The sequence below is a fragment of the Labrus mixtus genome, chromosome 2 (assembly GCF_963584025.1).
Source record: "Labrus mixtus chromosome 2, fLabMix1.1, whole genome shotgun sequence".
Classification (NCBI taxonomy): Eukaryota; Metazoa; Chordata; class Actinopteri; order Labriformes; family Labridae; genus Labrus; species Labrus mixtus.
In genome coordinates this window covers 14,572,918-14,595,894 of record NC_083613.1, presented here as the reverse complement: position 1 = coordinate 14,595,894, position 22,977 = coordinate 14,572,918, and the positions used below count along the sequence as shown (strand labels likewise).

Below are 22,977 nucleotides of genomic sequence, written 5' to 3'. Positions count from 1 at the left end.
TTACTTAAAAGAATACACCACCAGGAAACATGACTGGGCTGCATCTTGCAGTATTTTAATGATCTTAAGAGATGGGATTTTCATTTTGCAGTATCTTAGTGATCATCAGAGTCAGGATCTTTTCATTTTGTAGTATTTTGATGATCATCAGAGGCGGGATCTTCTGCAGTTTCAGCACTGCTGGACTTCTGATGGAAGTGAACTTGAGTAGATGTTGTAATCGACACCGCTGGGCTCTGGAATCAAAGAAATACACATGTACAAAACGGGTTAGAACTTTTATACTAAATATGATATAAATCTAGATCTTGACAAGTGAGATTTCATCATTTCATGATGCATTAATCACAGAGTAGCCCGAAAGCGTCAAGAAGTCACTCCCATGTCCAGAGACCTCAGATCAACAAAGGAACTGATGACCAAAGTGTACTTAATAAGTTTACTTGTTGTATTTTAATAGACAAATCTTTAAGCTTATGTTTAACAATGCCCCGCATGATTCCCCACTGATGTGTGACGTAATGAATCAGCTAGAGTGTCAGCAATAAACAATCTGGAAAACTCTGGAAAAGTATTGGATAGTAAGTCACCGAGCTAAGTGGCTCTACATCATGTTAAAGTTACCATTATCCAGTGGTTTCCAACATGTTTCTTTGGGGTCCCTCTACTTATATCTACAAAAAGCTGATGCAATGTGGTTTTAGGTTCGTTTTCTGTACCTTCAAAGCAGTCTGGGATTTTAAGTTTTCCATCGATACACTGAGTGGACACTGCGTAACCGCAATTCCTGGTCTTGTCCATGCAGAAGACCGAGATAATTTCTCTGTGCATGACTCTCTTGGGATTCAGGTCTTTGGTCCACATTTTCTGTCCTCTGTAAAGTATCCTTGTTCTCTGTATGCCCAAACTGCAGGGCCCTGGAAGTCATAAGAAGAAGAAGAAACAGACAGGAAATGTGAGATATTCTGTTTTTATGTCCCTACACTGAAAGCTCAGAGTGGTAAGCAGCATGTCGTCAGTAGATCCAAACTGGGAAACACACGAGACATCTTGCTCTCTTCTAAATGCAAAAAAAAAAACAGCTGTGTATTTCATATCTGAGACCTTCACGCCCCGGGGTAACCATCGAAAATAAATGTATAAACTGACTGTCATTTAGTTGTTCTACCTTTGCATGATGGCTTTTCAGACCAATTGCCGTTCTGCTGACAAACAATCTCATGGCTTCCCTCGAGAACGTAGTTACTGTGGCAACCAAATTTGACCTTTTCCATGTAGTCATAGTCCCTCTCCTCGTTGACTGACATGTATCCTCTGTCTATGTTCTCTGGTTGCGGGCAGGTCACCACTGGAAATAGAAAAATGTAAAACATTTAACTGGACTTCATGTTAGCAGTCGATATTAATTGAAAATTCTGACGTACATGCTTTCACGGGATCTTGCAAAAGTCTTCACCAAATATTGTAAAAGTTTCTTGGGACCTTCTAAACGCTTTCTGGGAAGTTTCTCAGGTTCTTTGAAAATTTTCAGGATCTTGCAAAAGGTAATTGGACTCTCATACATTTTCTTAAGGATATCACAAAAGTTTCTTAGAATAATCCAAAAGTTTTTTGTGAACTTGTGAAGTTTTTCCGGGACTTTGTAAGAGTTTTTTCAGATCTTGCAAAAATTATTTGGAAACTTGTTAAAGTGAATTAAGGATCCTGCAAAAGTTTCTGAGAAAACTGCCAGCGATTTTTAAGGATCCTGCAAAAGTCTCTCCGAGGATAGCCAGAACTTAATGCTTTTCCCTCCAGGCCTCTGTATCTTCGTGATCAGTAGGCTAAAGACGTCAACAATGTTTCTTGCCATCATAACAGATTCCTAATTGTCAGACGTTCATACCTCTGCATTCAGGTGTCTCGGTCCAGTTGCCACTCGCGGTGCACTCGGCTCTTGCCTCACCAAAAACTACGAACGGAGGTCGACACCTGTACGTCCCTGTCACACCGTATTCAATGGAGTTCCCTTGGATCCTCTTATTATAAATGATCATCCCGTTCAGTGGGATCGGAGGCAGACCGCAGATAACAGCTGTGAGAGAATAAACAGAAAAATCAACTTTATGCATGTTCTATTTGTTTATATATTATTGTATATGTTAATACATACATATGCATTGTGGTACTGGTGTGCTCCATGTCCCATTGGCGAGGCACTCAGCAGAGCTAGCTCCAGTTAAAGTGTACCTGTGCAGAGCAGCCTTAGAAAATTAGTCAATACCCTGCATATACTTTTATAAAATGCATGGACAGAATCTCAAAAGTGTCTAGAGTGCATCAGGTCGAGTGCATTTATCCTGGAGGTTTGGTTTCTTTGCAGGTCTGACACACAGTGAGTTTTAGTTATTTTGTGTCCTGGTTTGTTGAGGTCTTGTTCAGGCTTCCCAGGCTGGGTCCTTGATAAGTTGGGTCCTGTAAGGATGCCGTATACATAGCGAGGGATACAGAAATACACTGCCACACTGGTCCCTATATGGGCCACGCTCCTCGTTCTTCTTTTTGTCTTTACTTTTTCTACACACCACCTCACTCACTATCGTTTCACTCATGCATACACACAAGTACCACTGACTTAGCCACTTTCAGGCCCCATCCTGTTTTGTAAATTAAAGGATTTGAGATTATTTTAAAGTGCATTGTTGGGTGGGGGGAGACCCAAGTGGTGCACCGGTGGCCTTGCGTTTGGGGTGCGCAGGTGCTTGGGTCCTCCATGCCGGTTCGGGTCGGATCCTTCCTCATGTCACTCCCCACTCTCTTTCTTCTCGGTTTCTGACTCTATCCACTGTCTTATCTCTCAAATAAAGGCATAAAAACCCAACAGTAAATCTAATAAAGGTCATCAAAACATAATAATTTTACATATTCAGAAATGTTTTTAAAGAAACCTGCACTGAGAATGTGCTGATTGTTCGCAGTTAACTAAACCAGCCCTAATTGTATTTCTTCTATTGATGGAATCATTTCCCTGATGGAGCTTCTGAATGATAATTTTTCCATGATTTTGGGGATGTCTAAAAGAGCAACAGACACTGAAAACACATTGAAATTCAACAAGAAGTGGTTGCTTTACCCTTCATTACAAGTATAGTTGATAGTGCTCTGGTACACAGTATCCTCGTAGTACATCTCTCCATCAGACAACTCATCAGGGTACGGACATCGTTTTGCTGGAAGGAGAGAAAAACAGTTTCAACCAGTTATTCCTAAAGAACAACACAAACAAAGGATGACTTATTTTCACTCCCAGCTGTAGGACTTAATCATATATATATATATAATACAATCATGTAATCAGTGTCTGAAAATTCAAGATAAATACTTCTCCCTAAATTCTTTTAAGTCTTGTGTTTTTCTATAGAACATCAAAACTATGTCTTTATTTGTAGTAAAATTGGAATATCTTTCAGAAGCTGTTTTTACACTGACACAAATCTCCTGAGGTATTTAAGATGAGCTGCATATATAAAGGCAAACAGCCAAATTTCTCACTGAGGTTTCATCTGGAGTTTCTCCTGTCAGGCGCCCCTAGTATTTTTTCCGCAGTAAGTCTGAGTGAGCGGATGTGAGAACGCAGCAGGATTTAATCAGGAGAATTTAGCTTGAGTGAGACGAAGAGGGGGTGCTGATGTTTATTTCCTGCAATTGGTGAATGACCATAGAGTGTCTGCATACGACCACTACGATCTCCATGCATGTAATTAAACTACTGCATTTTGTTTTCTGTTCTCCAGTATGTTCTTCTCTGCTCTTCTGATGAGACTGTGATTACGGTGAACTACATATTGCTTTGATATAACGGCAAATAATCCCATTACAGGACCGTAGAGCGGACTCTGTTGTTTTGTCCACCACTTCCCTATTCTAGTTTTTGCATACCTTTGTGTCTGAAAGGGATAATCTTCCGCTGTGAGGTGCATGTCAGTGTGAACAACCAGATCAGGAGGATTTTAGGTGCAGTATTCCTGAAATTCTCTTGAAGTTTTCAGAGGTGCATGTGTGAAAACAGCTTGTGATATCAGTCATAGCCCCAACTCCTTTTCACACTTGTACAAAACTTCCTTAACGTTTTGAGGTGAGCTGCATGTGTGAACACAAAGTGTTTTAACCCCGACTTTATCTGGACTTCTTCCACCCAGCCCTCTAGTAACATTTCTACAAGATGTTGAGGACATGAAGAGCATTTGTGAAAGGGCAACTCTGGAAAATTTCATGGCCAGGCTGTCCTGGAATTTTATAGAAATTTTCAGGAGTGCATGTGTGAAAAGGCTAAAATGAATGCATTTCAAATTACAAAGTTATACTAATGTTAGAATTCCATTTTTAATTGAAGAAGCTCAAGATGATCTGGAGACCTACGTATGCACTTGAATTTGGTTTTTGTCCAATCTCCACTTGTGCCACAGACAATCCTCCGAGGTCCTAAGATGGGGGTGAATCCCTGTTTACAGAACAGCGCTAACTCCGAACCGGGGCTAAAGTACCTCTGCAGCCCTTCCATGTCAATGTTGTCGGCCAGCTTGGGCCTGAAACAAACTGCAGAGAGAAACAGGTTTGATGATAAATGTATACAGACTCACAGATTTATAACCAACACAACCCTGTTACTTTAACATGTAAAGCTAATTAACATTAATATGACACTACTGCCCAGCATGTAGGTATTATGATCCATCTCCCGGCTAATAGAAAAGCAACAATCCAACAACAGAGTATACATCCCTGCAGGTATTATTAAGAACAAATTGCAATGTAACATCAGGCCCCGTGTCCACCTAGCGTCTTCTTTACAGAAAGGCGCTGGCTGTACGCTCTGGAGTGTTTGCATGAAGCATTTGTACGCTGAGAAGAAAAGCGCTGCACGTCCGTCCTGTCTCTATGACAACAGTCTGTTGACAACGGCCGTGGTGTGACTGACACTGCTCCGTTACTTTTTACTGCATGTTTTATAATTGAGATCGTTTTTTACCCGATCATACACGGAGCAAAGAGGATGTGGGTACAAGACAGGATCTGTTGGCGGCAAAATGACGGGGAATATCATACATTTGGAAAAGAGCGCCGGTGACATCAACAGCGCCTTTATGAAAAGTTGAAAGATTTTCAACTCGAGCGCACGGAGCGGTAGCACAAAAAGGCTGAGCGCTCGGAAGAAAAGACGCTGGGCGTTCTGCTTTTTCTCCAGACGACCGCTTTCCGCTGTGAACGCTCTCTACTCATTGAAAAAAGAATGTTATAAGACGATGGCCCTCAGTAAAAAATGCAAGTTGGACACGGGGCCTTAGGCAGTATCGTTATGGGGGTCGTTGTTGTCTCATGGTTAGCAGCCTTACCGGGTGCAGAAAGTCATACAGTCTTTCCTCGTCGATCTTTAAGTCAGTTTTTATAAGTTTGGAACCTTTCAAACCTATCTCAACTAGCATGTAATAAATGACCCTCGTCAATGTTGACATGTAGTGAGAGCCCATAGACCTCATGCTAACAGCTTAATACACATACACATACTCCACATGCTAACAGTTAGTAAACAACGAGCTGAATACTCTTGCAGATTCATATTAGCGCATAATCTGGTACTGCACCTTCAAGTCAACTTGGTTTCATTGGCCACACTCTGTTTGTCAACAAACACATGTTATCGAGAAGGGAGGGGCCTGACAGCACTATGTGTGTTTTACGACAGTGCAGTTGCACTTAGAACCCTTCGGTGGGCGACAAAGAGCACCAAACTAAACTCCTGTTGTAGCTTAAAAAAAATAACAATACAGAAAAAGCCAAGATTTTTCCTGATGATCTGCTTTTGTAAGTCATGTACAGGCATCTGTATTAATTTCAGTCTGTTCAGCTTAAATCTCTTCACATCAGCTTTTAAAAGACAGAGAAGTAAGATTTTGCCTTTTTGTCGTCCAAACATCAAAAAGATCATAACACAAAGGAAAATGCCTGTAAATATTTCGGCTCTAGACATTACCCGATTGTGGAGCCACATACATGCTGAAGTAATAAACCCGCACAGGGGCAGTTAACACCACATATCATTGTGAAATAATAGCGAGTGAAAATAGCACATACCATTGTCTTGTGCAGATGTTACTGTAATGAAAGTAAAATGAAGGCAAAGAAGAATCAAACACTGCATGCTCTCCATCCTGATGGAAAATGTGAAAACGTTCCCGGGTTGATCCCTGTGTGTCTGTGGCTCAGATATCAAATCTCTGGGACTCTCTTTCACTGCTGTTTGAGTTTCTCACTAAGTCAACAGATAAGAGCAGCATGAAGTAACCGCACACTGCTGAGCCCTGTTTTGTTTGTTGCCATTTGCAATAACAGTGTGATCTTTGTGACATTTACTGGAAGTGACGAGCTCCAGCGGCGGACTTTCCCTTGTTAGTGCAGTGTTGAGAAACAACAGATTGCAATCTCTTTTTTTTTGTAACTTAAATTGTTTCAAAGAGATCATCATAATTACAAAACAGTTGATAATAATTAAGCAATACTAGAGCCAACATGCTGAGTTTTCATATTGATGAGGTGTAGAAATCTATATTCCCCCCATTGTATTTGTTCAAGACATTCCTGCTGTATTATGTAACACCAAAAAGAAAAACCCTTTTCAGTTAATGCTGTAACTTATTTGCGCACCAAGCTGAGCTTATTTACGTTCATATTGATTTGATGGCGTAATATTAGTGTCTTAGATTGTAAATTAAAATAGTGTTTCGGTGTTGCAGAGACACAGCACAGTGGGAGCTTCACATACTCACACAGTCAGACATGCACGCACACACAGCACTGCACTCCCCTGAAACCATCTCAAATGTTTTTGCTTTGTTTTTGTCAATCTAGTGCTTTCTGTTTACATCTGGATGTGTTTTTCTATTTTTTTTATTGATTGATTCTAGTGGAAGCACCTGAATGTTTGCAGCACTTCCTCAAGGGGACAAGAAAGTGTAATCACATCGTATCAGAACTCTGTTACGCCTCTGTTTCTACTTCCAAAGACGGTACACAGGGAGAATCTCTTTGTCCCTCCATTAGTGTCAGTGACATTCAGATTGAAGGCGAAACGTCACAAGGAAGTGACTAAATCGCGGCTTGAAACTACAGTTTGAACAGGGCAAGGAGCATCATGGGTAGTAAAAAGGTCATGTCAGTAGATATATAGAAATGCGTTATAAAGTGTTATTCAATAGTTAGAGGTAGAGTTCAATAGAGTAGCTTTCCACTGTGAAAGCTATACGTCATTTATTTATAATATACTTAAAGGTCACATATTATGATAAATCCACTTCACCATGTTTTTCTAACACTAATATGTGTCCCTAGTCTGTCTACAAACCCCCAATGATGAGAAAAGTCCATCCTTTCTGTCTTTAGCCTGCTCCACTTTTCAGAAAATGTGTGCTCAAACAGGCCATTTGGAGATGTTCCCTTCATGGCATCACAAAGGGCAGTAACCCCTCCCCCAGGTGGGTGACACTCCCACAGCTAGGTGTTTGTTCTGCCCTCTGAGTCTGCCTTCTCACCGTAAACAATAGGTCATGGAGGGAGAAAGACCGAGCCGACCCGAGCCCTTCCAGAGAGGGGGCGTGGTCAGACACATCTCATTTACATTTAAAGGTACAGACACAGAAACAGTCTGTTCTGAGCAGGGCTGAAATAGAGGAGTTTATAGACATGATCAAATACAGGATCAGAGTGGATTTAGAACAAGAAACTTCACAGACATGTTTTGGTAGACCTCTAAGACTTATTTAAACTGGTTGAAGAGGAGGAGAATATGTGATCTTTAATACTTACAGTCTTATCATACTTGCAGTGTGATAATTAAAACTTTTCTTTTATTACTAAAAATGACAGACAAAATAAAACATGTGAAACATTTAGACAGATTTATTATTATTGATGCCAATAACTCCCATCCGGTGCACGTGGTGTTTCAGGTCACTCTCTGCAGAGTCACACAGGTGTTCCAGGGCTTGTGGGACTTGCAGGGGGTGAAGTGGTACACATTTGGATTTCTGATGGAAGACTTTTGGCCTTCAATGTGTAGTCCATCCTGCCGGGTTCTAAAGAATAAAGAAAAAATGCAGATTTATTACCGTAATCATAAAATGTACGACTGCATGGAGGCATTATGGGTCATCTGCAGTCCACCTGAGAGAGAGAGAAAAGTGAAGTACTGCTACGAGAGAATGTACATGATTGAGGCTGGCTACAGAAAATACTATTTTCTAATCTTAAACAATTTTATAAACATCGGAGACCACAGACATGAGCACAGTTTCAATCAATATTTAACAATATAATCCTCCAACATCCACCACTAAACGATTCCGCGAGACCACACACCTGTTTGAAAATTATACGTGTTATCCATAGTTTTCTCTGATTGAATCATAGTCTGATTGACAGGTGGGCGCAATGTTCGTCAAGAGCCTTAAAACCCGCCACAACTTCGGCTTTAAATCCTGTCGTTAGGTTGGCTGAAAGTTAGGCTGAGACCGGATTTCCAACATGGCGGCTGCTGCCGATTAGCCTCCGGTACCCCCTGCCGTAACAAATGGCTGACATGACTCAGGCTTCATCTGTTCATATTTACAGCCTATGGTTCTGCCCTAATATAAATCTAATATCCAGAACTCCTTTTTGTCTAATGTTTGCTCCAATCCCAAATTAGATTTACACGACACAGTCTTTCAGTAAAAATACTATAATCCCCTCTTACTTTAAATCAAAAAGGAGATAATTATCATTTTATCAAGGATTTATTTCCTAGCTCTTGAAGCTGTTCAGGTTTGAGTTTTGCATCAATTCAGGTGCTAAAGAACTTGTTGTCTGTTAAAACCATTGCTTTGCAGTCAGTGTTGATCTTTATTCCAGACTCTTTGAATACATTTGACAGACTTTGTAAACTGAAGAAGTTTGAAAGACATTTAATGTGCTCACCCTCAAAGCATTCTGGGATGGAGAGGGTCCCGTCGTTACAGGTGCTGGCCACAGGGTAGCCACACCTGTCGGCTTTGTTCAGACAGTAGAAGGCCACGTGTTCTCCGTGGAGGACTCGGTTTGGTTTCAGGTCTGCGATCCACAGCTTCCTGGCATTGTAGAAGATACGACCTCTTTTGATGTTAACCGTGCAGGGTGCTGGGTGGGGAAAAAAACAGAGCATGTTTTTACCAGACGATGGGAAGCTACTAGGCAGTTTATTGTTTCTTTTGTAAACCAATTAGGGATCTCGGTCTCAGATTAAAGCTGTCAGATTGGATCAAATCTTCAAATCTATCGTCTGTCTTCGCCACGCAGAGTTTGTAAATGGTAAATGGACTTTTTATTTCATCTTTATTTAACCAGGTAAATAACCCATTGAGATCAGGATCTCTTTCACAAGGGTGACCTGCCAAGAGGGCAGCAGCACACGTCATAAAATAAGTTAAGAGAGAACAACAATTTACAATGTGCAAATTGATTTTCAAGTGCAGAATCTTGATCACAGATTACAATTCAGAAACAAAGGCACTTTACAATTGTCTCGCATTTTTTATCTTTTAAGATCGAGCCAAAGGCTTCAAGCGAAATGAGATCCTCCATTTTCAAGTCATTTTGGAGAAAGTTCCATGCGGTGGGAGCAGCAAAACTAAACGCTTTTTTCCGAGCTCAGTGCGGACACGAGGCACAGACAGTTTAAAGACATCACAGGAACGCAAGGCATAGTGGCTTCTGGTTCTTTGAAGGTATGAACATAAATAAGAAGGCACCAAACCAAGAAGAGCTTTATAAATAAGCTTCAGCCAGTTTATATGCCTGCGCACCTTCAAAGATGACCAATCTGAGTTAGTGTACAGGTCACAGTGATGAGTGAAGCATCTACCAGTCAAAAATCTCAACACACAGTGATACACGGCGTCCAATGACTGTAAACCTTTGGCCGAGGCACCCATATACAGTACATCTCCGTAATCCAACAAAGGAAGAAAGGTTGATGAAACAAGAAGTTTCCTTGCTCTGAGGGAAAAGCAGGATTTATTTCTGTAATAAAATCCCACTTCAAACTTCATTTCAAGTTTAGAGGCCAAATTGGCAATATGTGATTTAAAAGACAGATCACACTCAAGAATAAATAAAAGTACTTGTAGCTTTTGACAATCTCGATTTCATTTCCTTGAGAAGTTAAAATCAATGGGACATTTGTTGTTTCTCCACTTAAATGTGAAAACAACATGAGCTTTGTTTTATCAGTGTTTATGACCAACCTTAGTTCCCTCAAACGAGACTGGACAACATTGAAAGCTAACTGCAGAAACTCAAAAGCTTGTGCAACAGATGCTGAGATGATGATAGTGTCATCAGCATAAAAGTGATACATGGCATTTGACAAATTTTCACGTTATTGATATAAATGACTTGAGCTTGTTTGGCACTTTTCTAGTCTTCCGACTAATCAAAGTGTTTTTACACCGCAGGCACACCTACACATTCACACACCGATGGTAGAGGCTGCTGTGTAGTGATCATCAGTATTAGCTAATCCCATTCAGACACATTCATATACCACTGACGAAGCAGCGGGAGCAACTTGGGGTTAAGTGTCTTGTCCAAGGACACATCCGACATGTGGCTGCAGGAGCTGATCGAACCCTCAACCTTTGAGTTGAGAGACGACTGACTCTACCACTGAGCCACAACCGCCCCTAATCCTGTCATCCTGCTAGAGACTGGTATGATAGTTGAGCTCTCAGCCTATTGTAACGTTGATAGTTGTGAGGATGCCGACTGTTCTTGCGGTTAGGACGGTTCCCATCAGTGACGAAGTGCTCGATAGATTAAAGCCATAACATGACAGACTGCCTCTCTCTCCATTTTATACTGGTGTTTTGGACCCACTGCCATTTAGGATGCAGCCCACTTAGATGAAGGAAGGTAGCCTATTAAAAGTGCATCTTATATACTCAATTTTAGGGTAAATCTAGAAAAAGACAAAGATAAAACTACAAACTCAAATGTATCCTGAGGTCCATTTATCACATGCATGACTCACCCCTGCAAACTGGCTTAGCAGACCAGTTTCCTGTGTTTTGGCACAAGGTCTCAGCCTCACCGTCCAGAACATAGTGCTCATTGCAGGCGTATTTAACCTTCTCCTTGTAGCCATGAGGTCTGATCACGGCAAAGGTCATGAAACCATTAGGAATGCCTCTGGGACTGGAGCAGCTCACCTCTGGGAGGAAAATAAACCGGTTAAAAATGCAGGACAAAGACTTACCCAGGAAAAGATGAACAGGTAGGTTTTGGGGGGTGGATTATAAAATTGCGCAAGGGTTAAAAATAAAAGCAACACGTCTCCACATTTAACTCTAAAATGTGCTAAAAAATGTGTTGTGAGTATTTAAATGTAACTCTTTAAACACATTTAAAGCAATAATTGTGAACTTTGTCATATTAAAGGAGCAATATGTGACTCTGACACCTGGTGTTTAAAATGGGTACTGCAGTCCAAATTCAAAACGTTGGAATTGGAGAGCTGTCTCCCCTGCCCACTCCTCTCTAGAGTCGATGCTCACGCAGGTTGCCATGTGGTGAACACTGAAGCTTCAGTGTTTAGCCAGCTCTGCATGGGTCTGTAAACCTTTCTGTGTTCTAACCTCTCTCCATTTTTCAAAAGCATCTCCAATATTGATCCTAGTTTGAGCACGTTTCTGCTCGTGGAGCTTATTAGAAACATGCAGAGGCTTTTTAGGTCGGGTACAATCACTTCTATCTGAACCAGTTCTCTTGCCCGCTTCCATCGCTGCAACACCTGTTGGTTTGACCTGATAACTGCTCTCATCTGGCAAACCGAGGGGCGTCCAAAACGGCAGTGTGGGGGTGCCTTAAAAACCACCTACTTTCTCTGGTCCAAACAAATCCAGAGCATTCAGGACCAGAATCTAAAGTTAGAAGGAGGACATACTGGCTGCTGCATTGTTGTCAGAGAAGCCAACACTTCAACATAGCATGTTTCCTTAATGTCTGATCATATAGTAAGCTCACTTTATCATTTCAGTCACTAGATATCTTACTTGACAAAGTTCACAAATATTACTCTAAATTTGATGTGATTCACCCTAATATTTTGAAATGTTTTATACCTACATGTAGAGAAATGTTGTTATTTTTAGCATGCATAGCTTCTCAATCGGCGCCCCATGAAAGATGGTTCAGGAATACTGAGAATAAGGATTTACCTCGGCACACTGGTGGCTCAGTCACACTCCCATCAGACATGCAGGACCCCCTCTCATAACTTGGTGCCTTCGGTGGGTTACACTCGTAGGTCCAGCCCCGCCCGTACATGGTGGTGGTCCCGGTAAGGGGCTTATCATGGACAACTCTTCCATCTCTGGGTGGCTGGGGCAGCGGACAATTCACAGCTGGAAGAGGACAAAAGATGACAATTGAGCCAAACTGACATGATCTTTTATCAATACTCACAAACCTATGCAGAACTGTTATTAGTGCAGCTTTTTGAGGCCACAAAATGAGCTCTGTTGAGTAAAATCCCCGATAGACAAGGTGGTTATCATGCAGTGCCTCAATGTTTCAATCAGAAATCTGAGTAAATTGGAGTAAACTGCTGGATTCGCTTATCCCATGCGAATGCGCCCCACCAAACACAGACGTTGGGGGTCAAATCCCAAATTACCAGAGGTCCCAAGGTAAAACTAATCCTGTGTGAATAAGGCTGGAGACTGGATCATAAGCTGCTTTATATGTAGCTTTATGTTCCAGGGGTTTCATTTTAGCCGGGCTATTCTATTGATTTAATAAAACAAGAAAAATCCATTACAAACAGAAACCAGCTCCCTAATTATATGTATTGGTCCGGGCTTTGATGTTTCAATACCTTTGCAGAGAGGCGGCTGGTTGCTCCAGGTGCCGTCATGTAAACAGCTGCTCTTATTGGCTCCTATCATGACGTACCTGTCAAAAAGAAAGCTCACATTATGCTGCGATGCATTCCTATAAAAACACCTTCTTAACACACCTGTTTGGAAATATAATGATCCTTTACCCGTCATCACAAGTGAAGTTGAGCATGGTCTTAAATGGAGCTTCGGTCATCCCCATGGCTAACGGCTGCAGAGGACGAGGGATCGGGCACATCTTAGCTACGAAAAGAAAAAATCATGAAAACATTCAACTGAATTTAAATAATTTGTAGGATATTAAAGGAAGAATGTGACTTTTTGATCCAGTGGATGTCGCCCTTGAGCACCAGCATTAAACCAAAACAAATTGCTGCTTTGCCACACCTCCACTTTTATGAAGCCTCTGCTCTCCTCCAGCAACACGCCGCCAACCCCCCTCCAGTTGCGGCTGCACAAACGACTTATGAATTGAACGCACCATAATTACTGCTGTACTGCATGGACAATGGACTACCTCACCAACAGACCACAGTACGTGAGGCTTCAGGACTGTGAGTCTGACATGGTGGTCTGCAGTACAGGGGCCCCGCAGGGGACAGTTCTCTCCCCTTTTCTCTTCACCCTGTACACCTCAGACTTCTGTTACAACTCTGGGAGCTGCCACCTGCAGAAGTTCTCCGATGACACAGCCATCGTGGGGTGTGTGTCTAAGGGGAGCGAACAGGAGGCAGGTCATCATGGACTTTGTCGACTGGAGTGAGCTCAACCACCTTCAGCTCAACGCCAGCAAGACAAAGGAGATGGTGATTGACTTCTGCAGGAAGTCACCCCAGACTGCACCGGTGAACATCCAGGGCTTGGACATCGAGAGGGTGGAGACGTACAAATACCTGGGTGTTCACCTCAACAATAAACTGGACTGGTCACACAACACCGACGTCCTGTACAAGAAGGGCTAATGTCGACTACACCTGCTGAGACGACTGAGGTCCTTTGGAGTGTGCAGGACTCTGCTACGGACTTTTTATGACACTGTGGTGGCGTCTGCACTTTTCTATGCAGTGGTCTGCTGGTGAGGAGGGAGCACAGAGAGAGACAGGAAGAGACTGAACAGACTGGTCAGGAGGGCCAGTTCTGTCTTGGACTGTCCTCTGGACTGGAGGAGGTGGGTGAGAGGAGGATGTTAGTGAAGCTGACATCCATCATGGACAACCCCTCTCACCCCCTGCATGACACTGTGGGGGCCCTGAGCAGCTCCTTCAGCAGCAGACTCAGACACCCACCCTGCAAGACAGAGCGCTACCGCAGGTCTTTCATCCCATCTGCAGTCAGACTGTTTAATCAGACTCTATAACAGCATCACCACCTCATGCTACACACTGTGTGTGTTTTTTTTAAGAACAATAACCCTTTCCTGTGTAGTTACTGTGTAATTTTACATTATTGTATTTTTTTATTTAACTGATGTAAATATGTTTGATTTGATTTTAACTTATATTTTTATTTTTAATAATTATATTCCCGTCCCCTGTTTTCTGGAGCTGCTGTAATGCACAGATCAATAAAGTTTATCTTTATCTTTATCTTTATCTTTATCTTTATCTTTATCTTTATCTTTATTAAAAACCACTGAGCACAAGCGGCAGACAAAATTGTTCTTTGCTCGACTTTGGTTAGCTCGTAGCTTCATATTGCACATGAATTGACACAGAATGGTCATGATCTAAAAACACTTATTTGACATCCAAATAATCAGTGAGTATATTATTTTTCTTTTCTCTAGTCTTTGACTAAAACAGCTTTATACTCAAGGCCGTCCCGTCCATGTAAACATGATGTAAACACGGCTCTGACAACAACACAGCCAAGGGGACTCGAGCTTCTCACTCATTGTAGACAGTCATGACTCAGAGACACATTTACACAGGATGGACTTGATTTATGATATATTTATGTGTAAAATGTCCCACATTCTTCCTTTACTCATCAGCTGATCATTTGTTGTATGAGGAGCCATTATGTGTATTTTAATCTGTTGATTTTTTGTTATGTTTTGCCTCTTAAATGGGTTTGATATAATTTCCAGTAATTTGCAATGGGCGTTGTTTGACCTTGTTTTACCTGTTCAGTTGTCTAATGGGAGGCTAGTCAAAGAGGGTGGGAGTGGGTTTGAACACTTTCTGTTGACCGTCACCGTCATCAAGGCCGGATTAACCATTAGGGTAACCGGGCAATTTCCCAGGGGCCTGAGATCTGTAAGGGGCCCAGGGCAGTAAGTGCATCAGAAAAAAAAAACAGGTTGGATCTCGCTCAACTTCAGCCTCTCAGCTGGTGCCACAGCAGCTTTTCACACAGTGCCACTGCCATCATAACCCTTCTCTGATTCTGTGGTAGTGGGGGCTAAAGTGATTTCGGAGGGGAACTTGAAAGTTGCTGCCCAGGAGCACGTTGTTTTGTTAATTTGGTACTGATCATCATCATCACTGTCTGTAAATAATCTCATCTTTTGGACTTTTGTTCAGAGTTATTTTTTCACTCTTTTGTTTAATAAATCATAAAAAACTATCTGCACTATGATTTTACTTTTGTTAGGAACGGGTTGCAGTCCCACTTCGTCTCTGTGCGGAGTTCTTCCATCTTAGCCGCCACAATAAGGAGAATGATGAGGCTTTATGAATACACTCAGTTTCTCACACAATCAGAGTCCTGATGTGGAGCTGAAGAAGACTCTTCAGTTATTTGTTCAACTTTTACTAAAGAATATTTCACAAGATGCTCCTTGTTCATCATGTTAGTGCAGGCAGGAGGCTGCTCGCCTGATACTAACATTTCAAATAATTGTAATGTTAGGCCAACCTTTTACTCAAAACAATCACGACTGAATTCACATAATCAATCACAGGGCTGCTGACATATAGAGACAGACAACCAGCCCCACTCACATTCACACAGACAATTTAGAGCTAACGAGCATGTCTTTGGACCCTGGATGGAAGCCAAAGTACCCGAAACAGAACCAATGCTTACACAGGGAGAACAAACTCCACACAGAGAGGCTCCTGTCCGTCTGGGATTCGAACCAAGAACCTCCTCGCGGTGATGCAACAGTGCTAACAACTGCACCACCATGCAGCCCAAGAAAAGACCAGTGAATTAATAAATAAAGGAAATGACTAACAATCCCTGTTTTCCTGTGTGCTGCAATTGGTTTCCAAACGCACCCTGTTAGAAAAGTAGATTTCAACCCTCTGAAAACTCACGGGCGCACACCAGGTCTGATTGAGTCCACTCTCCCGTGGGGGAGCAGGTCAGCCTTCGAGGGGTCGTCGTCGATGGAAGATACCCCTGCTCACATGTGAGGGTCACCTCATCACCGATCTCGTACACACGTTTCAGGGTCAACTCGTCGATCCCGTCGGTGACAGGAGGGCGGCCACATACTGGTGAAGCAGCACAAATGTTATTATGAGGGGAAGGGTTCACAGGAATAGAGTTCACATTTTGCAGGTGAAAACTAAATGTATCAACGAACCGTAAACAAGTTCCCATGGTCCATTGTAACATTTAAAAATTAAAGTTGTGCATGTTTGCTTTATATGGAACATCATCAATCAAGTTCAGAAGGGGCAAAGATGCAAAACAATTAAATGCACACAGTTACCGATAACAAGTCTGACAGAAATATTTGCCACACATCATCAAAAACCACCTCAGAATCGTTCTCAGGCACAAATCCAAAGAAGTGACTCAGTGGCTCCATTTTACCTTTCTTGGATGTCACAGACGTGTACAAAGCGAGCTGGCACAGAAGCAGCAATGCAAAACCTGGAGCCATCTTCATGGAAGTGAAGTGCTCTCACTGTCGCTTACATAAAGTTGGAGAAGGGTCCAACACAAGGGCTTCTGGGTGAACCCCCAGAAGCCCCCCCCACCCCCCGATAGCCTGATAACCAATCAGATGTCGGTGACAGCGCCTATTGATCATGTATATAAGTCTGAACTCCTGCCTGTTTATTTTAAGTTAACCAGAGACACAGGATTTCAGGGAACAGCACATCCCGTTTATCTAACCTGATTTCATTTGCAAATATTTGTCCTTGGTCAGTGAACCCGAAGGAGCTGCCTGTGAGCTGATTCAAACAGCAGGAGCTGAGGTTGGCTGGAAGGCGTCCAGTTAAAGACAAAGCCTGGAATAAGTCCGTTTCCAAACATGCACATTTTGCATTTGTCTAGAAAAGCTCTGGAGAGACTGCTCTGGGGCATCAGTAGCTCAAGAGGTACTTGGCTTTGGAACCGGAGGGTTGCTGGTTCGAGGCCTGGTGGGGACCAAAATATGGAAGTTGGTCTGGTAGCTGGAGAGGTTCCAGGGCTCTTCCCAAAGACTGTCAAGATGCCATTGAGCAAGGCACTGAACCCCCAACAGCTCTGGTGCGCTCTCTATGTACCAGTGTGTAGCAGCCCCACTCTGACATCTCTCCACTAGTGCCTGTTTGTGCGTGTGCATGTATTTCGGACCTGTGTGTGGGAAGAATGTCTCTGAATGTGTAAACCAGAATTTCCCTCTGGGATTAATAGAGTATGTAAAAATTAAAAATGTTTTGTTCATATCTGCACCTGACAGGAGACAGGAGACTTTCCTTGTTGAGTAACAGTTATATGTCTGTTAAATTGGATACTGGACCGAGGTGTGAGAGCCGGGGTCTGGTGTCTGGTTTTCAGTTTCTCCAGTCTTCAGAGCCAGAGGCAGTGTAACAGAGGTGACAGTCTTGGGAGCTGGCTGTTTGAATATTCACATCTTGTAGCGCGAAAATAATGGAACAAATCACGACACTGTGAATATATGCTGTGGAAAATGTAAAAAAAAAAAAAGAGGCTGTTAATGCTGTTTCTGATAAAGTCCCATGATATGAAAAATACATGTTCCTGGTTTTAATGGCGTTCTCTCTTGTGATTGGTTCTTTCCTGTTTCAGTAAGAATCACATCAGGACACCGCAGTTAGATACTCTCTGAGTTTTTGTTTCACGGGGACTTTAATCTCGGAGGTTTCAGGCATCTTAAATAACAATATGGCAATAACCAATCTTAATCCTGATGATCTTTTTTGCTTTTGTAGGTCTTAAAGAGGCACCAATATTAATTTAAGCCTGTTTCATAACCAGCTGAAAACTCCTCACTGTGGCTTTAAGCTGAATGTGTAACACAAAATAAATGCAATCAATAAAAACAGCTAAAATATGTAATACACATTTTCTCCACACGATGACGCCCCCTTCTTAATTTCCTGACTCGGGGTCTCCTACTCCCTCTCTCTCTCTCTCGCTCTCTCTCTCTCTCTCTCCGGCTGTGTGACATCAGCAGCAGTGAAAAGGCAGGAAGCGGAGCGGAGCAGCGTCAAGTTACACGATCTTACACAATCCATGAAGAGGAAGTGAGTTTAAGGATACAAAACTAATCCTAAAGGGCAAGTCTTGTGAAAAAAAAATATTCCCTTGTATTTTGTAGCACAAGGATGTGCAATTTAATCTTTTTAATCTGATACAGACATTAAAGAGGAAATTAGGAGACCTTGCATATGACCTAAAAGGTTGATGATATAATCTATTAGAATCCCTGTAGCAGATTAAGTATGCAGAAATGTTTCATCGGTCGTTATGATGATTTCAAAGATCGCTTTGTGTTGCTTTCATGTTTTCTGTGACAATAAGGGTACCATGAACCCCTCTGTGGCTGCACTGATATAAAAAGCTGCAGAGATCCAGGAGTTCACAGAGGACAAAAAAACCTGAATGATGGCATTTTCAATAATTTCAGATTATATCGCAGTTATTAATCCAACTTCTATTTCATCAGGAGAAGCAGCAGAGAGCAAACACAGTCCTCAAATGAATCCTAACCTCATGAAAAGGTTATGGTGGGATGTTAAGACATGCTGTTTCATCTTCTCATGTTGGAGACTATTGATATATTATATTGATACACAAAAGCTCCCTGCTTAAAGTTAAGATAGAAACGAATAGCGTTTAATTCATAGCCCTGGAAAAATATGTTTATTCACAGGGCTGTGGCTATGTGGTGTATTACTTTAGGTGATTTCATACATGCACTCCTGAAAATGTCCAGAAAATGTCAGGACAGGCCACGCCACTGAAGTCTTCCTGACTTGCATGTTCACACATGTAGGCTACAGAAGCGATTTGCACACATGTAATAAATAGAAGGCTTCCTTTTTTTCTGAATTTACAAGAGGTTTGTCTTGGAATTACGAGTTACGAGGTGCTTGCATTCCTCTACCCAACGTCCGATCACAGCGGGGTTTGCATCTGACACTGTAAAGATCTGAGATGCCTGTGCAAAGTCGACAAAGTAATAACAATACAATATGTTATCTAAAGACACACCCATGTTTTAAACTAAAATAAAACTGGGTTAAACTCAGCAGTTTGGGAACTTTAGTGATTTGAATTAGAGCTTCTGTTGAGGTTTTGAGGAACGGGTATCTGGTTCATTCAGAAAAACAGGACAGGAAGTTATTTATTCTATTCAAACTTCACTCATAAGTCCAAGATAATTATGTCATTTATTCAGAAAAAGAGAGTTATTATGAGGGGAAGGATTTGTATTTCCTCATGTGAATACAATAGACCTCCACTCGCCTCACAGTGGGAGAGTTACCCTGTCAGCCAGGAGAGGGAGGAGGAAGATCCTAAGAAAGGACTGCATTACAAACGAAGACACGATGTGCGCCGATGGCCTAGTGGTAAGTTCCTGTTGTCCTCTATAATAATAAAAACTTTATTTATATAACACCTTTTAAAAACACAGGTTTACAAAGTGCTTTGACAAACAGCAAAAACAAGAACAAAGTAAACTAAACCAAACACAGAAGAACATTAACAACAGCAAGAACATAACAAATGCAAAATACTAAAAATAAAACAGAAAAGAACCCATATTGCAGGATACCCAACAGACATATATAACCCGACCATCACAAGAACCATCATCAGAACCCAGGAAAAGCAAGAACCCAACAACACGAGCTGAGACCAAGAGGACCAAAGATTTAAAAAGATGTAAGAAACTAAAAGAGCTGAAAGCAAATAAAAAGATAACAGCAATAAGAAGGTAAGAGCAGTAAAAGAAATAGAAACAAGTGATTAAATGATAAAAAAACCCAATAATATTAATAAAAATAAAAAGTTTATATAAATATAAAACATAAATAGACAAAGTAAGTAAGATAAAAAATTACCAAGTTAAAACATAAGAGGAGTTAAGATAAGAGCATAAATAAAAGGACAGTAAGAAGTAAAAGAAGATAAAAATAGTAAAACGAGTAAGAAAAGACATTAAGAAGACAACATCACATAAAAGCAAGTCTGTAAAAGTATGTTTTAAGAAGGGATTTAAAAGAATTGAGGGAATCTGCGAGTCTTATCTCCTCAGGGAGGTCGTTCCAAAGTCGAGGGTCCCTGACTGAAAAGGCCCGGTCACCTTTAGTTTTAAGTCTCGACTTTGGAACGACCAGGAGGCCCCCACCTGAGGATCTAAGACTGCGGGCTGGCTCATATGGTGTCAGTAGCTCTGTTATATAGCTTGGAGCCAGCCCTGTCCGGCTAAGTAATGAGTAAAATCTTTAAATCGATTCTAAAACTTACAGGAAGCCAGTGTAATGAAGCTAAAATTAGAGTGATGTGATGTTGTCTGTTACAACCAGTAAGACGCCTAGCTGCTGCATTTTGGACCAGCTGGAGGCGAGACAGTGATTTATTTGTGATTCCAGAAAAGAGGGAGTCAAGTCGGGAGAAAATGAGGGCATGGATGATCTTTTCAAGGTCTGGTTGGGTTAGAATTGTTTTCATTTTGGAGATGGTGCGTAAATGGAAGAAGCATGATCGGACAACTGTTTTGATATGGGATTCAAAGGTGAGATTGCAATCAAATGTTATTCCTAGATTTCTGGCGGTGGGTTGGACATTGGCGAATAAGGGACCGAGGCAGCTCTTTGAGATATGAGTGGAGTTTGGCGGGTTGAATAATATGATTTCAGATTTAGAATTGTTCAGTTGGAGAAAGTTTTGTGCCCTCCAGCAGTTGATATCGTGCGAGGCTCCTAGCGTCCTCAGGTCTCAAAGGAAAGTATATCTGTGTGATTACATTCTGCGTTCACACATGCAGCTCACCCTGAACATTTCAGGAAGCCTTTATCCATAAAAGCTCAAAAGGCATGGAAAAAGTTGCAGTTTTGGAATAATTCATTAAAAATTTATATTCTTTCTTTCATTATGGGTGTTAATATCACAGTGAAATAAGTGTCCTCCTCATCCGGGTCACAAGGAACTTGCAACATTTTATTTACAGGTTTAAAAGCCTCCTGCAAAAATTGACATGAGACAATTGAAAACAAAACAACTTTTATTTTGAAGGTGTGCCGGATGTAGTGGTTTCTCGTTGCGTGTAGCTTGCCGTGTGTCACGGAGCTGTCAGTGGAGCAGCCCAGTTGTATCAACAGGCAGGGAAAGCCCTCACACAGTAAGTACAGTGTCTCCGCGCTGAGGGCTGCGCCTCCACACGGACTGAAAACCGCTCCCTGTCAGCGACGTGAAGCTTTAGCACGGGTTTGTTTTGAAGCTGTAGCACGGGTTAGTTTTGACGCTTTGGCACGGGTTCATTCTGAGGGGGGGGACATGGCTGATGTGACTTCTAACGAGTCGTCCACCGCGGACGTAGCGAACAGGTTTGCTCGCAAAGGTGCGCTGAGGCAAAAAAACGTCCACGAGGTGAAGAACCACAAATTCATAGCCCGCTTCTTCAGGCAGCCGACTTTCTGCAGCCACTGCACCGACTTCATCTGGTGAGTCCTCCGTCTCCCACCTCCGCCCCCCCCCCCCTCGCTGCTGCCTGTTGCATATTGTGGACAACTTCAGTGCTCGATGATGATGTAACTTTCGGACAACTTTTCCTGCTCAATCCTGCAATCTCTACACTCCTGACAGACTCTGTTACACATTAAAGTGAGATATCATGGGTGTCCCGAAGTCGTCAGCAGTTTCCTGTCAAATATCACTCCAGGAGCCCCAGGCAGTCGAGTCTTTTTTTTCCTCCACAGCAGTCCCACATGGGTGGAGTCATGCTGCTGTTTATATAATTAGTGAAGCAGTGGAACTAATACATGTCTGCATTTGTTTTTGCATTTTCCTGCAAAATTCCCTGACATGAAAGCACACATTTGATCTTTTTTTGTTGTTGTTGGGGTCCCTGTCTGTAGCTGGAGAATCCCAGGACCCCTGCATGAACAAATTACTCAAATGTTGCATTTACATTCACTCACAGGATTCTGTTTGTGTTATGTTATGTTATACATGCAGGTTAAAATATCTCAACCAGTAAGGACACCTTAAAGTCAGCCTGCTTCCTCACAGTGGACATTAGGGTTGTCCAAAGATTCGATACGGTGATACTTCTTAACCGCCGACCTCGCGATTTCAAACCATGCTGTCTGCGTTGTTGCGATGCTTGATGCTAGTGAGAGAACTTTAGTATCTACGGCTCTACGGCAGAAATGTGTTTATGCTGTGTTAATTTAAACAAAGCATAAACTATATCGATATCTTACTCTTCATCTCAATATAGGCTACGTAATAAACTCGATATATCGTCCAGCCCTAATTTGTACCAAACGATTGAGCTAAAGTCACCTAAAAACAAAGACCGTGTTAGTGTACATTACGTGTCATGTTTTGTCAGCTCTTGATTTTTCCGTCATTAGCCCTTTCAGCGATTCTTCAGCGCACTACACCTGTCTTCCTCCACCTTTAGCTCAGCTGTTCAGACCTGCAGCCGACGAAACAGACAACACATTCAATCCAAACTTGTAAATGCTTGCAGAGACCGACACCCCTGCGGTTAATACGCCTACTGTTGACAAGTACCTTTAACAGCCGCACTTAAAAGATCTGACCTATACCTTTTAAGTTGTTTATTGGTCCCTGATTGAAACGTTACTGCTGTAGAGTCTCTCTGTGATTG

The 22,977-nt window shown here is 42.0% G+C and overlaps 3 protein-coding genes across 4 annotated transcripts in view; 1 reads left to right on the top strand and 2 right to left on the bottom strand.

Moving 5' to 3' along the window:
- Nucleotides 1-28: 28 nt before the first annotated feature.
- Nucleotides 29-6,344, bottom strand: LOC132985647 (beta-2-glycoprotein 1-like). Its single transcript, XM_061052911.1, has 8 exons — nt 6,112-6,344; nt 4,399-4,575; nt 3,113-3,209; nt 2,153-2,229; nt 1,886-2,074; nt 1,169-1,348; nt 720-917; nt 29-236 (listed from the first exon to the last, which is right to left on the bottom strand). The coding sequence occupies exons 1-8, from the start codon at nt 6,185-6,187 to the stop codon at nt 172-174; spliced, it is 1,059 nt and encodes a 352-aa protein (XP_060908894.1). The 5' UTR covers nt 6,188-6,344; the 3' UTR covers nt 29-171.
- A 1,572-nt stretch (nt 6,345-7,916) lies between these two features.
- LOC132994406 (beta-2-glycoprotein 1-like) lies at nt 7,917-16,853 on the bottom strand. The gene is made up of 8 exons (XM_061064741.1): nt 16,713-16,853; nt 16,208-16,387; nt 13,091-13,187; nt 12,923-12,999; nt 12,264-12,449; nt 11,078-11,257; nt 8,989-9,186; nt 7,917-8,108 (listed from the first exon to the last, which is right to left on the bottom strand). Exons 1-8 carry the CDS (start codon nt 16,786-16,788, stop codon nt 7,999-8,001), a joined length of 1,104 nt encoding a protein of 367 aa, XP_060920724.1. The 5' UTR covers nt 16,789-16,853; the 3' UTR covers nt 7,917-7,998.
- A 4,597-nt stretch (nt 16,854-21,450) lies between these two features.
- Nucleotides 21,451-22,977, top strand: part of prkcaa (protein kinase C, alpha, a) — a 156,563-nt gene continuing 155,036 nt past the window's right edge. For both annotated transcript variants that reach the window (XM_061064576.1, XM_061064569.1), the window contains exon 1: nt 21,451-21,802. In XM_061064576.1, the coding sequence (XP_060920559.1) occupies nt 21,636-21,802 (167 nt within the window). In that variant the 5' untranslated portion in view covers nt 21,451-21,635. The remainder of the gene's footprint in view (nt 21,803-22,977) is intronic.

Excerpts from the sequence above, each read along its gene's own strand:
- LOC132985647 (XM_061052911.1), bottom strand. The coding sequence starts at position 6,187 with ATGGAGAGCATGCAGTGTTTGATTCTTCTTTGCCTTCATTTTACTTTC. Across the intron at positions 2,075-2,152 it reads ACCAGTACCACAATGCATAT|CTGTTATCTGCGGTCTGCCT; the intron begins GTATGTATTAAC and ends ATTCTCTCACAG. Across the intron at positions 237-719 it reads AATCCCAGACTGCTTTGAAG|AGCCCAGCGGTGTCGATTAC; the intron begins GTACAGAAAACG and ends CTTTGATTCCAG.
- LOC132994406 (XM_061064741.1), bottom strand. The coding sequence starts at position 16,788 with ATGAAGATGGCTCCAGGTTTTGCATTGCTGCTTCTGTGCCAGCTCGCT. Across the intron at positions 16,388-16,712 it reads GTCTGTGACATCCAAGAAAG|TATGTGGCCGCCCTCCTGTC; the intron begins GTAAAATGGAGC and ends CTGCTTCACCAG. Across the intron at positions 13,000-13,090 it reads AACTTCACTTGTGATGACGG|GTACGTCATGATAGGAGCCA; the intron begins GTAAAGGATCAT and ends TCTTTTTGACAG.